The 14,946-nt window shown below is 41.1% G+C and overlaps 1 protein-coding gene across 4 annotated transcripts in view; it reads right to left on the bottom strand.

The window, feature by feature from the left end:
* Positions 1 to 14,946, bottom strand: part of LOC147245028 (BAR/IMD domain-containing adapter protein 2-like) — a 60,267-nt gene that overhangs the window by 37,883 nt on the left and 7,438 nt on the right. For all 4 annotated transcript variants that reach the window (XM_086186123.1, XM_086186126.1, XM_086186122.1 and 1 more), the window contains exons 2-3: positions 4,786 to 4,861; positions 1,236 to 1,322 (exon numbers count right to left, since the gene is read on the bottom strand). In XM_086186123.1, the coding sequence (XP_086042249.1) occupies positions 1,236 to 1,322; positions 4,786 to 4,861 (163 nt within the window). The remainder of the gene's footprint in view (positions 1 to 1,235; positions 1,323 to 4,785; positions 4,862 to 14,946) is intronic.

Genomic DNA, 14,946 nt, shown 5'->3' with positions numbered 1-14,946 from the left:
CTTGCTGAATAAAACATCCTGAGAGCACTTTCATGTCAGTCCCTGATGGCTGGGCTGGTGGAAACCCAAACTGGATCTCAGCAACAAAGGCCCCGTCAAATCAACAGCTACTTCTACCGAGATCAAGCAGTCCAAAGCACAATCAATGCAAAGGGAATCTCTTTAAACAGGAGCTGATTTCCCAGAGGCTGGCGACAGCAAATACAGACACGCCGATCACCTTGGAAACTACCGAGCAGAAGAGGAGCAGGTGTCGCCTCTCTCACTGACCTCTCTGTAAAGACACACGCACACACACGCCCCTAACTGACATGAAATACACACTGCACATGCAGTGCAACACTTGTGGTACATTGGAGACTGATACCAGAATCAGTCCACAGAATTCAATGGGAATTACCGAGGAGCAACAAGACGTGTGAAAAAAAGAGATTAAAATCTAATCTCCGGTGAAATCATCATCTTCATTGTCCATCGATGAAAAGTAAATGAGGATGATGATGATGATGATGATGATGATGAATGATGAGTCCAATCTTGCTGATCGGGGGATGCCATCTTTCCCTCACAACATTTTTCTTGACCAAAGGAAGCTGGAAACATTTTTTCCCCCTCCCAGAGACGATCTACAAAGCGACCAACTTTGAGGTGTCATGGAAATATTCTGATTGCATGATAAAACCCTAACGTTTTCACAGCATTTTTCTTTTTTTGGCAACACATGCGGCACTTAAACTTCTTTAAAGCCTGACAAACCCAACACGATACACAGTGTTTTGTTCAATTAACATGAAAACACTCAAAATAAATCACAGTAGCAGCATGACAGAAAGTTTCTGGGGTAATTTGGCAAAGAAGCCGACATAGAGAACAGGGATGTAATGTTGGAGACGTCTTTTTTTATAGAGCCAGTGAACAGAATTCTGAGTGAAATATAAGAAACTCATGTCAATGCTTAAATGGAAATATTATCTGGAATAGGTCCATGTAAATGTAGCCAACGAGCAAAGTTTGAGGTTAAAAACAAAATAGCCCTTGTATCAGCCCACTATGTATATGTTCATGTGGCAGTTTTACATAGAGTGTTGATGTCAGACGTGTATGTTTGAGCGTATAAAGCTGCTGTTAAATGTCAGTGTGACAGAGACACACACCGAGACACATAAAAGAAGAAAAGGCCATAAACAAATAAACAGATGTCTTTCAAGAACATCAGCCATTAATCCGTTTCTTACCCAAATCTTTGGATCCTTGACTCTCACTGGCCAATTCACCCATTCTGACCAGAGCATCAAAGTAGCCTTTGGCAGCAAATGTCACATCTGTAAAGACCAAAGCAAGATGTTAGTGAGACGAATGTTTTGAGGGGTTTTGTGTAGAACCATGCTGAAACATCTGCGCTCTACTTCCACATTCTGAAAGAGGGAATTACAGTTTCCCATCATCGGAAAATCACGCAGCACCGCTGTTGCTAAGTAATCACTCAGCATCACCGTGTTGGCATTCTGAATCCTTGATTGCAAAGGGGAAATTATTTCCTGACAGATAATTTGTACTTGCTGGGCAAAGCTGCAGAAAGCCTAAAAACTTTTCTCTTTTATATTGGTAGGAAATTCTGTTTATTGTAATTAAACAGAAGGTTTTTGTTTTTCTGTAATAGATGATCCTCACTCATCGGTACTGCCAGAAACCAGCTGGATACGCCATGTTTTGATGTCTGGTATGGAGAGCCACAGGGAATAAGGAGATCTGACTTAAAATGTCTGGTGTTTGAGTTTTTTGGTTTGAGGTTCGGCAACAAAGTGATTTTTTTCTCTGTTAAACACCTTTTTTTTCTTTCATAAATGTGTTGAAGCACCATCAATGGCCAACCATTAATGTGAGTCACGCATTCCACAACAAAAGTGCTCATTCGAACAAAAACCATGACCTTTCCTTCAAACTACGCGTGTATTTTTTTTATGCCTGAACCCAATCAGACTTTAACTACACACATCATTTCGTTTCCAATTTTATTTTCAATATCGGAAGGCATTGAGACACATCTATGGATGAGTCAATAGTGACAATGTCCTAGCAAGAACTTGGAAAGTTTGGCTGGATATCTGATAAAAATATCTTTTTATCTAAGAAGCCTGCTGGTTCACATGGAACACAGCGTACAAGCATAACGGAGAAGTTTGTCTCAGAGGCTTTAAGCTGGAAAGTTTTTCTCACAGAAAGTCAGGCAGGAAACGTATACAATAAATGGTTAATGTTAAGTTGTTCCAAGGTTCTATTAGAACTCAAACCGTGAAGGTTTCCTAAACTCAACCAACCAGTTCTGTTGCCTTAACTTCACCGACCAGTTTTGTTGCTCATGAAACTGTGATAAAAAAAAAAAGTTAAAAAAGAAAAAGTCTAAAAGTCAGAATCCATTTGCAGGATTCAATTCAGGTTCGCAAGTTAAACTGAACAAGGTATTTCTGCTAGTATTCAGCTGATGGTTTTGTAAAAACGTCACTAGGGAGCCGATGAGGTCTGCCTTTTCACTTTATTTTGTCAAGATGTGTCATGTCACCCTTGAAAGTAGGGTGACACAGTGATTCGGGGTGACTCATGATTGATGGAACACATTTACATCTTAATGTACTTTTTTATCAAACAGTAATGTGACTAAACTGCACTGAAACATTTCAGTGGAGGGGCAAAAATATAATTAAAACTTTCCTTGTGACATCAATGATCTCAATGAGATTAGAATGCACTGTGGTTACCAAACTGTGCAATATAATCTGTTGACCCACTCAGGTCAATGGTCTCATGTGCAAAATGTGCAGACACACTATTTGCAAATTTGTGCACAACTTTGGTAAACACAAAATACTTGACCTTTGCTCTCCATCCACAAAAAATGACATTAATCCAAATCAGCAACCATATCTCCTCTTCTCCCACACAGACTAAATAAAGATCAAGTGTACTCATGCTTGTCAAAGTCGATATCCGACTCAGCCTCTTTTATTGCATGCGCTGTGGTGACACAGGCGGCCTGACTGCCATACATCCTGCCAGTCAGACGATCCTTTGCACACCCCCCACCCCCACCCCCCTAAAAAAACAAGAAAAACATGGCTGCTGCTTTTGGACGTGGCGATCCAGGTGACAGATGGACCTTGGGCCTGCAGACAGCTGCCAGGTGAGATACAACAATACCCTGGCAGGAGAAGGCTAATTCTAGCAGGCAAATGTAGCCCTGTGATTGAGAAAGAGCTCTACTCCAAAGCGAAATGCTAATCCTAATTACAGCTGAGTCAAGGGTAGCAACAGAGCTAGTTTCCTCCTTCCTCCACTAGAACTCAAGAGCAACAGAAACAAATCATGCTCAACAGTCCTGCTGCACGCCTTGATGCAGAAACTGCACATGCACACGTGTAGCGAGTCTAAATGATGGGAGCAACGCTTCCTTCTCGCCAGTGCTGCTGTTGTTGCATGTGAGAGTTGAAGGGTTTGAGGAGTAGATAAGCTGGATCTATATGGATACTTCATTTCTGTCAAATGAAATGTGTGGTGAGGGGCTCACACAGAGACAGATGGAGAGGATTAGAGGATTTTTGGATTGTAAAGCAGACACACAATCAGTCCGGGAGGGGCTCAACTCAGAGCTAACTGATCCATCAGCATTCACTTTGAAGAAGATGAAGAAACACACAATCAGCATGACAATCATTTCCTGTCGCCCTCATCATGCTGTCAGGTGATCTGCATAACCAGTTCCAAGCAGCTGAATGCATCTGTTGCTTTTACCGAGATTGAAAAACTCTCTGTTGTGTTAGAAAATCTGGAATGCACTAATATCATCAACCAATGACGCTCTTTTCTGGTGATAAATAATTTCACTAATTGCACCATATGGGTGGAAGTGTGCGCTCCCATGCACCGCAAATCAGAGCCTCTTAGTCCCTCGGGTTGAGCCAATCCTGCAAAGTGGGTCTTTAATGGCTCAGTGACTCTATACCAGTCTGTCTCCTACCTACACCAAGTCTGGGATTAGTTATCGTGTGTGTCAGGGGAAAGAGGCAGCAGCTCTGGGAGAGGGAGAGGAGAGAGAGGAAGCCCCATTAATTGCTGGATTAGTTGGTCTGAAGGGGAGGGGCAGCATGGGTTGCTGGTTCGATCCTCCCTTCCCCCGGTGACCATGTCGAAGTATCCTTGAGCAACATACTGAACCCCTAATTGCACCTGATGGACTGGTGACCTGTCCAAGGTGAACCCTGCCTCTCGCCCAATGTCAGCTGGGATAGGCTCCAGTCCTCCCGCACGACCCTTAACGGATAAGTGGTATAGAAAATGAATGGATGATAGTTGGTCTGAACAGGTTCAGCTTTTTGGGGGGGGGGGGTAGAAAGTGCAAAAGAAGGATCAAGCGGAGACAAACATACATCTACACATATTCACTTGTTAATTTGTCTACTCACACTGAACCATCATCACTTGAACATCAGATGAGAGGCCCGTTGTGTTTCTCTGAGTATACTCCCACTACAATACACAAGCTGTGCCAGAGGCCGTGCACCACAGGACAAGGCCTGCCCATTTGGCAGGAGTATAAATATTGTCCTTTTTTAGTAAGACAACAGGGGAACATAGGTAGATTGATAGACATGGAGGGAGAGAGAGAGAGAAAGAGAGAGAGAGAGAGAGAGAGAAAGACAGACAGAGAGAGAGAGAGAATGCTGCCTTGGCTGCGAGCCTACAGGCAAGCAGGGAGCAAGAATAAAATAAATGAAAAAAAAGAGGACTTACTGGCGAGGGCTTTCTCATAGTTCTTCCCCATGGCAACAAAGTTCCGTAAGCAGGGGTTGAACTGCTCCATAATGGTCTGAAAGAGAGCAGGAGAAAAAAAAGACAGTGATGTGCAGTTTACTTATTAGCAGAGTGAGAGAGAGAGGAGGTCAAGGGCAGAAAGGAAAGATTTGCTCTCTTCCTCCTCTCCAACACCTTTCTTTGGCTCTTCTTATTTGTCGACATAAAAGCTTCTCATGAATGCACACCATCAGTCTTGTAAAGTGTAAATATCAATCGTCAGAGTCTTTACACACCCTTGAGTATTAATAATGGCAGGATGGGCACTCGTACCCCCAAACATCCTAGGAGGTATAGTCCAGGTGGGAGGATTATGGGGATGGAGGAGGTAGAGAGGTGCTTGTGAACTAAAAATCAAAGTGGCAGTAAAATTAAGTTCGCGTGCAGCTACTCCAGAGTATTAGATGACGGACACAAAGGATTTAATTATGGCTTCTTGAGAAGAGAACTGTGTAAACTTGACAAATGAACATAATAGATGAAGCTTTCTATGATTCATCAGCATCTAGATTTAATACACCAGAACAACGGGAGCTGCTGTAGGTAGGGATGGAAATCACGTACGCCGTATCGCCCGTGATAACCATAGCTTCATGATTTTGAAGTCATCAATATATTTAATGACAGTTCATCTCTGATAAAACCCAACATCTGTGTGACGGGAGAAGAAAACCTCTTTAAAAAGGCCGGAATTGTGTGTTCATTCTCTAAATCACAGGTGTCAAACTGATCCAGTAAAGGGCCGGTGTGGCTGCAGGTTTTCTTTCCAACCGACCAAAAGCAACACCTGATTCAACTTAAATCAATCAAGCTGCGTCCACACAGCTCATTTGTTGGATCAGGTGTTGCTTTTGCTTGGTTGGATTGAAAACCTGCAGCCACACCGGCCCTTTACTGGATCAGTTTGACACCCCTGCTCTAAATTGTGGTGTCATTTTAAACAATATAAACAGGTTTTAGCTTAGCCTTCACACACACACACACACACACACACACACACACACACACACACACACACACACACACACACACACACACACACACACACACAAAAGTATGACTAATAATTTTAAGACAAAAATTGAGACGGGAGAGTCTCTTTATAACAGGTATTTTAATGAAAAAAGATTGATATTTGGGGAGAGGAATCTGGTCTATCACAATACATGGCAATATTCTCCTCCATCCGAAGTTGTAAGAGAGATATTGTTGAAGAATTACACACGGAGGAATTTTGTTACTAAAAACTATCTTGTATAAGCATGATGAGATGATATGCTACATACAAAAGATAAAAGTATCGAGCAGAATGTCTCAGAGAAACTGAGCTGATTTTTTTTTTTTTTTTTTTGTCAGAGCTGCAACACGTTGCTTTACACTCCAGAGTGGAGTCAATTTAAAAGCAGCCAATGCGTGATGCCTGACATCTCCCACCATCATCATTTCCTCTCCTTCTCCTCCACCTCTCCTCTCCTTCCTCCCTCTGTGCTCCTCCAGGGTTTCCTCCAATTAGCCAGTCCCTAGTCAGCCAGTCAGGAACAGCCAGGGGACAGAGAGACATTCACAACACTGCCGCAGCAGCAGTACCTACACAAGCCATCAATACTGCAGGAGAACACTTTATAATCTACTTCTAGCCTGAATCCACACTGTGGCAGAATAATATGGCAAGGTGCCACCAGCCCCGACCTGAAACAACCCCAGCAGCTCATCCTGAAAATCATATTCCTCTCATCTCCAGTCAAACCTCAGAATTCAAGCTTTTCTGTTTCCTCTATCTAACTGTCTATCTTGGTTTTAATGAGACCTGAGATTTGGATAAGATGATATTGCGTGTGAGTGTGAGTGTGAGTGTGAGTGTGAGAGTGTGTGTGTGTGTGTGCGCGTGTATCCTGTCAGGAGTCATAGTGTAAGTGGCTTGAGAGTCACTCTTCCCATCAACCGAAAAAACACCAAGTCAATATTTTCATTACTAGCAGTGCCTATTGTTAAGTGTGCTTGCATCTGATGCCAAACCAGTGAAACCGGACTGGATTCCCAAAATAGGAACAATGATATACTAAAGCTGCAAAGCAGTATTGAATGGGGTCCAAGCAGATTTTGCAGACAATGTGCATCATGAATTTGAGCTCAGATTCAGAACAAATGAAGATTTGAAGCAGTCGACAATGCTGCCCCTGGGATTTGAACGGTCAAACAATGGATTGAGCGACTGACTCATTACTCGTTCGCCACAGGAAGAGTCTGAAATGCAAGTCTGAGCGTACAAAAAACACCTCAAGAAACCGGGTTTTGAGGGTGCTTCTTATTTAATTGTTAATGAGATGTGTTTGGTTTTTCTTTATGATGGGAGGTCAAACCAATCTGGCAGCGGATGATTAAAGTTAGTATTTCAGACAAAATGAACGGAGAGATCTTACATCTTTAAAGCCATATTCATGATAAAGATTGTTTCAAGTGTATTGTAGAATTTCACACAACTAATAGTTGATAAACATTATGGTTTGATGGTAGTGAAGGAACACACCCTTTCTGGATGCCAACCACAGCGTTTGTATAATAAAACGATATCTGAAATGATATTGGGAGTGTTTATCTTGCCTTCTCTGCAAGTCAGCACCTAAAAACTGTAATGGTGCAAAGCTGCTTGAGAGTTCTTTTATTGCAATGTGTGCTGCTAGCTAGATCTATGCAAATAAGTTAACCGTGTTTCCAGATAACCGGATTTCATTAGAGATGGCGATAAGGAGGCTGCGGGTGTCTCTTTGCGTGTTGGGTCTGTGTATGTGACACATGCACTTTTGAACTGCGAATGAAACCCGAAAGAGATGACGATTTGTGTTTTGAGTGACGGGCAGAAAGTTTATGACTTTATCAGCTTTATCTAGAACCCAAAAGTGCATTTAATGTTATTTATTTCAAATTGGAGACAAAGAACGCTTCAACTCAAAACCTATATTAAGCTAGTGTGAATAACTGGCCTTATTTTGGGCAATAAAAAAATACAAAAACATCAAAACTGATGCTAGCATGAGAGAAATGCTAACATTTCCAGGTTAAATATGACTCATTCTGGTACCTCTCAACTAAAAGAGTCCTTTTGTCTCCTTCACATCTCAATTTAAAGAATTCTACTCATCTGCACGTCTCCTGGCTACCATTATACAGGCAGCCATTACAATATTTAATAACTATGAAGAAAAAAAAGAACTGCGATTGTGAAAGTGATTACAATAAGAAAAATGCAAGAATTGCGTAATCGTTTCACGGTTATTGTTTAGAGTTATATAACACAAAATCAATCTCATGACAAATTCCTCCAATACAAACAATCCCACGAGGGTTACTTACAGTGTTGGCCTTAAAAAAAAATTGTTATTTTCTTGTGTTTAATTAAGGCGCTTCAGTTGATATTGAAGTTTTTGTAGAGTAAACATGAAAGCAGGAATGACTGGCTGGCTGGCAAAAAATGCTAATATTCACATTTTAAAAAAAAGGGATTCATTGCAAATGTTTGCGGTACCTCTAGATAAAACATTTTAATAACAACTTGAATAAACTTTTTGCCTTTGAGGTAGAAAATGGAGGCGAGTAACAGCAGTGAAGATAAGGGTCAGCTGTTACGCAGGTCGTTTTGGTTGGACTGAACTCCCAGGTCCCATCCTCCAGTCCTCGCAGTTAATTGGTTTAGCTCAAACAAACTGGATTCACAAGTCCAGCGTGCGTTTGCTCTGCAGCACGAAGTGTGGCTGAATAAAGCATCTTGCTTTTCACAGAGGGCATCGTGTCAGCTTGTTTGTTTATAGTTTTACATAAGCTTATTCCAAATGAAGAGATGGCAGAAACAGCACAAAGGCAACTTCAGCAGCAACTCCTAGCTAAATCAGCTACCTATATTCACCATCTGGCTCTGGTATAGTCTAATATACTAGAAGAATAGCAATATAATTGAGGGGAGAATCCCATCTTCAAGTACAAACAGTGCTGATATGAAAAGGTTTCCCCCGCTCTCTTTGCCTCCGGGAAGATGAAAGACGAACACATCCCTCAGGACCTCACTACGGAAATGTTTATTCCTAAATGCTTCTCCGCACTGCCTGTTTCTGATGTAAAGTGCATGTCATTGATGAGGATAGGGTAACATGAATGCGTGCTGACAGTGTGCGCACACACATACACACACACACACACACACACACTTGGATGTGTGTGCATACACCTACATTCATACGAGGCTTTTTAATAACAAGTGGTGGTGTTTTAAACTGGTGGGAGGATTACATAACAAAGCAAGCCCAGTGCATCATTATGGCACAGTCTCCCACAGAAGAGGCCAAAGGTAAGTGACACAGGCCTGGCTGCAGTTCGTACACAAACTGTACAAACGCACACATGCGTGTGCAACTACACACGCACACAAGCGTGCTAACCCACTGCTACTGAATAAATAACACAAACACATCTTTTTTTGTGAAGAATTAGATGATTAGCTACTGATATGACTATTATATAAGAGATATAAATTACAGTGCATTCTAAATGAATTGAAGCCAGAGGGGGAAGTGGAGAGAGGAAAAAAAAATTGAGGTAGTTTCTTTCTTCATCTCTTCCCATTGTTACCAAATTTGTCATCCCAGTTCTCTTGTACTACATTGTTACCCTAATTGTGGCAGCTAATTGGGAAATGGGGCCAGGAGGTGCTTTAAGTTGTGTGACTTGGAGAGTGAGAGAGCGAAAGAGTGAGAGAGAGAGAGAGCTAAAGCAGACGACTTCATGCTTTAAATATCCTTAGATGTATGAAGTATAATCATGTATTGTGTATCCTTCCCTATTCAAACACTCCTCTTAAGAAGCTCCACTGAGGCATTGGTATGAGCCGGTTTTAATGTGCCAGATACGGATGCTGTGCATTGATTCAGGCAGTCTTATCACACATAAATCAATGCGGTATCCACTCCAAAACTGAGGTACAAGGGAACAGAAACGGTTCTGCTCATACAGGCAAGAGAATGTTCCCTCAAAGGTGCATTAGTTACCTGAAAAGTAGTTAATTATCGTCTGAAAGAGGCCAGAGCTGCACCTTTTTACGAACAGAAAAGACAGAACATTAACTTTATTGTAAACGTTCATCTTTCAGAAGGTTTTCCCCCCAGTGACAAGCATGTTAAGGTACACACTGGGACCCCTATTCTCGATCGTGTTCTTCAGTACGTCACCATACAACAAGCATGTATTTCATTTGTTGTACTTTTTCCTGTTTTCCCTGCACCTGCACAGCTGCCGATCTGTGTGCCGGCTGCCGCTCAAACCAAACAGGCGCAGTTTCCTTAAAAGTTGTCAGAAAGTGAAGATCTGACATCCCTCCACTAAACGTTGTGAAACCACGATTCATATTCTATTAGAGGAAACATCCTGTTTGAAAAAAAGAGAATAACAATATTAAAAAAAAAGGACGTTCCCTCTAGTAATGTAAATCAAATTGGAATATCTCTCAAAATAGTTGCAATTTGATATTTCTACCAAAATCATGCAGCCCTACTTTAACGTTTGCTGTGTTGATCACACTTTCACGGATTCATACTGTTGTGTTGCCATATTGGAGCTGACGGTGGCCTGTATAAAACCGAACACGATTGCATTGGCGGGTCTAAGGGGTCAAAGGGTTCAGGTTGAATTGCAGCTGTTGTGTCACCGTCTCAGTTTAGTTCATTTTGATTTGTATATTTAAAGAGAAGAAGTTCATCCCCGGCATGAGCTGAAAACAACAAACGACATATAGCGGCCACTGCGTTGTACTGTCCTTCAGTCGCCATTGCGCTAGTGTCTGTATTGTTCTCTGCTCAAGATGCATATCGAATCATCCTCAGGTGAGATGGCCACCCAAAACTCCCCCGTATCATGTTTCAATTTCAGAGATAAAGGAAATATGTCACAGCTGAGGTGTAATCTCGCCCTCTCCCATGACTGAGCCGCTGTCCATTTTCAGACTGCCTTCATGAGGACTGATTTAATGCATTACCAGCACTCCGGGCAAAAATTAAAGCAGACAATTAAAATAGGGCAGAGAAATTATTCCTCCAAAATGAATCAAATCTGTTTGACATCCAATTCTACTGTGAGGTGACACAGGAATATTATGCAGAACTCAAGAGCACATGCATAAAAGGCTGCAGATAAGGACAAACATTATTAAGAGGATTAAAATGATTTGAGCCCAAAGCAAATGAATTGTGTGGAACTAACAACTGAAACAAGGTCATTTTAAATTGCTCACCAATGCAAACTATATACTCATCATTTTGGAAGTACCACACAAACACAGCAATGATATGCAAAATGGGTAATTTCCAAGTAACATCAGCTGATTAGAAGTAGCGCGATTCACGCGTAATCAGACGCCAGGATGCCGTCATCTGTTCCTCCTCGTCCTCCCCTCACTTGCAATTCTTCATTGCCTCATCTCAAACACAACCAGCCCAAGGGGCCTAAAAAGTGCCCAGGATCAGATGAACAGTGAAGCCACCAATTATTTGTTGTGACTGTAAGGATGTGTCATGTGGTGACAGGCGGCAGCCAAGCCTATAATGATATAATTCAGTAGGAATGTAAAGAAAGTGGATAATGTGCGTGGATGGGCAACAATATAGTCTTTTTCCTGTTGAATAGGGTTGAGTTTATGATGCTTCTCAATCAGCTGGATCAAATCTTCATTATAAAACGACGATAAGAGAAAATGGTCAGATCACAATCTTATGTCTGAATATGCTGAGAGCCGGATGGATCAAAACATTTGCAACATTTTGTTTCGTCCTTGAGATCTTAGTAAACGCAGAGAAAGACTTACGAGATTGTGCTACTCCACTTTTCTTTTAAACCAATAAAACAGACATCAGCCAACAGGAACATACACTTTCTCTGCTGCCCAACTACTAGCGTCCACGGCAGCTAAGCTAAATAGCACTGAATTTACTGGTGGGGGTGTGGCGCTCACCTGCTCACACAAAGAGGACAGAAGGGTGTTTATCTCCTTGTCTGGTTCAAAACATATCGGACAATACAATTTTTCCCCGAAAGTTGGTGTGTTCCTTTAATAGCTAAAATCATCGGTTTGTTAGCAGTTAGCATTTAGCCCTACATCTTTAGTCTGTCGTCATGCCTCTGATGTTGTAGCAACTGCTCTGGAAATGTTTACTGAGAAGAAGAAAAAATATTGCAAGCTAGGATGCAACTAATTAAAGGGTTTCTATTTTTCATTTATTATGCAACTATGTGCTCATGAAAGTAACATATGAATAAATTAGTGCCACTTAGTTTTGCCTCGGGGCAGCCGTGGAGATGCACGCTGTAACAAATCCGTTGCTCCTCATCTGCCACGCTGTGGGTCAATTAAGAAAGAAATTCATAGGAAAAAAATGTGCTTACATGTAATTAATCTAAGTTTTAATGTATTCTTCATTAGTGAATTCTCCGGGAAAAACATGCAAATACCAGCTAATGTTTGAACACGCGAATCTCACACACAGGGATACCACACTTACAGTAGGTGTTTGTAGGGTATTACATCCCCCCCCACAAACACAATCGTACGTTCAATTTTGAAAACAAAATCTTGCACGTAGATCTTTCTCAACGGCATCACTTATTGATCAAACTTCATAATAAAATAATGATAGGATGGTCAATAACTTGTCATTGCTAAGCAAGAGCAGTATCCTGGTGTCCTATTTTTCTTCAAGAATGCGGCATTAAAAAGTCAGCGAACATAAAGAAACAAGTTACAAGTTTAAATTATTACAACACAGCATTACAGGCCTATATATTAAGGTACACTTCAATGATAAAATAAAAATGTATCACTGTATGAATGGAGTATAACTTTTTTTCAACTTTTAATTAATCTGAGGAAGCAAACAAACATAATTGGATTCAAAGCATAACAACTATTCACTCCGGCACTCCACAGATCCAGAGATCTTCGACCAAGGGATTCAATTTAGCGCCGAGTCTGGTCATCATAAATTGTTTAAATGTTTTAAACTATACTATTCCTCTTGAAGAAATGTACAAATTTAATTTAACCATCCTGCTCCAACATAGAGGATAGAGTTGGGTTCTATTTACTCCTAAAGGGTTGTGTTAAAGTTCTTATAAATCAGACAATCTCAAAGGTCACTGCAATAATCACACAGTATCTGATGGCAGAACACAGGAAGTAGAACCACTGCAGAGCTTGAGCACGAATGAATGGAACACTGCCAGAATTACTTCTGGACTACGGCTAACAAACAGGTTAGAGAAGTTACTTAAGAAAAAACATCCATAAAACAAACACACAGAGGCACATGGCGCATTTCCTTTTCGAGTCAGAGAACACGCTTGAGGTGGATGTCATGAAGAAATGTGTCTGTCTTGCATACCTGAACCTTTACTGACACAGCAGTAGGCACAGCATGTGCTTTCAGAGGGAGCCAAGGCTTCCAACATCAAATCAGTGACTGCCATGAGAATATTTGTGTCCCTTCCAAGTTGCATTGCAGAGCTTGAAAATGGAGAGAGGGAAGAGTCTGTACAGTGTGAGAGCAGCATCTGTGTTCTTTGTTATATAACAGTGCATCAATCATGTCAAACATAAACAAGATGCATATTGGAAAGACCTAATATTTTACTGATGCAGTAAATAAAGCCACTTTTTGTGTTTATGTACATCCCTGCAAGCACTATCCCAGCTTTCTGTTTATTCTAGAGTCATTTGACCCACATGGTTAACTTAAAAGGGCGTGGCTAAGAACCTGGCGATGACAGGCTGGCCTACTAACCTGACGTAACAGGTATTTAATAATGAACCGTGGCCACAGAAGTCATGATCTAACTCATGAGGCTGCAGAAAATCCTCAAGACAACCCAGATAAGAACATTACCAACCTGCCATCAGTTTAATATGAATATTCTATCTAGAGATTTGCAGCGAGTGATCGTGTTGTTCTGCTTTGTTTTGTAATCATGCTGTTTCTATCCAGGAGGACCAGACAAAGTAACTCCTGAATGTGAACTGTGAGCAGTCTAACATGACAACTGAACCCATAAAACCAACCCATAAACCAGAGGTTTATTGGCTGGCCAGCTGATTGTCGATTCACCTCCACACAGACGTTTGTTGACAGCAATGAAGCAACAGTTAGTTTGGTGCTTCAAAACAGTTAACACATCAGATGAAAGAGCATTGGAATGCATTTGGACTAAAAGCTTGACAGCAGGTAAACTCTGGGGTCAACGCAGCCAGTCTCACTAAAGTTAATATTTGTTAAACTTAAGTTAATGGAGTAAACCTCAAGTTAATGTTAGTTTAACTGCTCCCATGTACTCATTCCTCACAATGACTGTAAAGTCAACAACACATGCATGCCAGGTCACGTGGAATCCATATGCTCTCATCAAGGTAAATCTTTAGAAAATTATGAATTACTTCATTTTTAAAATATTTTGACCAGTATTTGTCTTTTCCTACAAGCTGAAACACCAACGGATGCATTTCTTTGGCACTTGTTGTTTACAATTTAGTATATTCTGTAAAAACTTGATCAGACATGGAGCATGACGGCTCATTGCCCTAAAATTTGTCTGCAGGGAAAAAAAAGTTCTGTCAAAAAAAAAAAAAAAAAGGTTTTCAGTCCTGCTCCCACGTTTGGGAGGCCTGTTTCTGCACCATGTAACGAACAAAACACATCCATGAAACTCTTGCTAGCTTGAAGAGCTGCTTTCAGGTACTCCAAATTGTCAATAAAAACAGTGCAGAATGTTTACGAAGGAAGCTAAGAACAGAAAAACAGAAAACCCAAACCCTAGCCACTGCTGGTCACTCATTCAGTGTAGCGCTAGCCATTAGCATTTTGTGGCACCAGAGTAACCGTCACACGAATGAGATTAATCATACACACGAGGGATGTAACAATATAGCTAAACATATTTTAGCCCATGTTTTATGTCTCAGTCGCAGTGTTGCTGTCGAAATCAGTCGTTTCATATTCAAAGCATGTTAGCATATCATATTTGTGGCCAATTTCATGCAAGTATATTTGAATGACCCAGTGTTGTGTATTTTAA

The sequence above is a fragment of the Aulostomus chinensis genome, chromosome 18 (assembly GCF_037954235.1).
Source record: "Aulostomus chinensis isolate RoL2024-O1b breed Wild chromosome 18, RoL_Achi_v1.0, whole genome shotgun sequence".
Classification (NCBI taxonomy): domain Eukaryota; kingdom Metazoa; phylum Chordata; class Actinopteri; order Syngnathiformes; family Aulostomidae; genus Aulostomus; species Aulostomus chinensis.
This window is presented reverse-complemented; position numbering and strand designations above follow the sequence as displayed.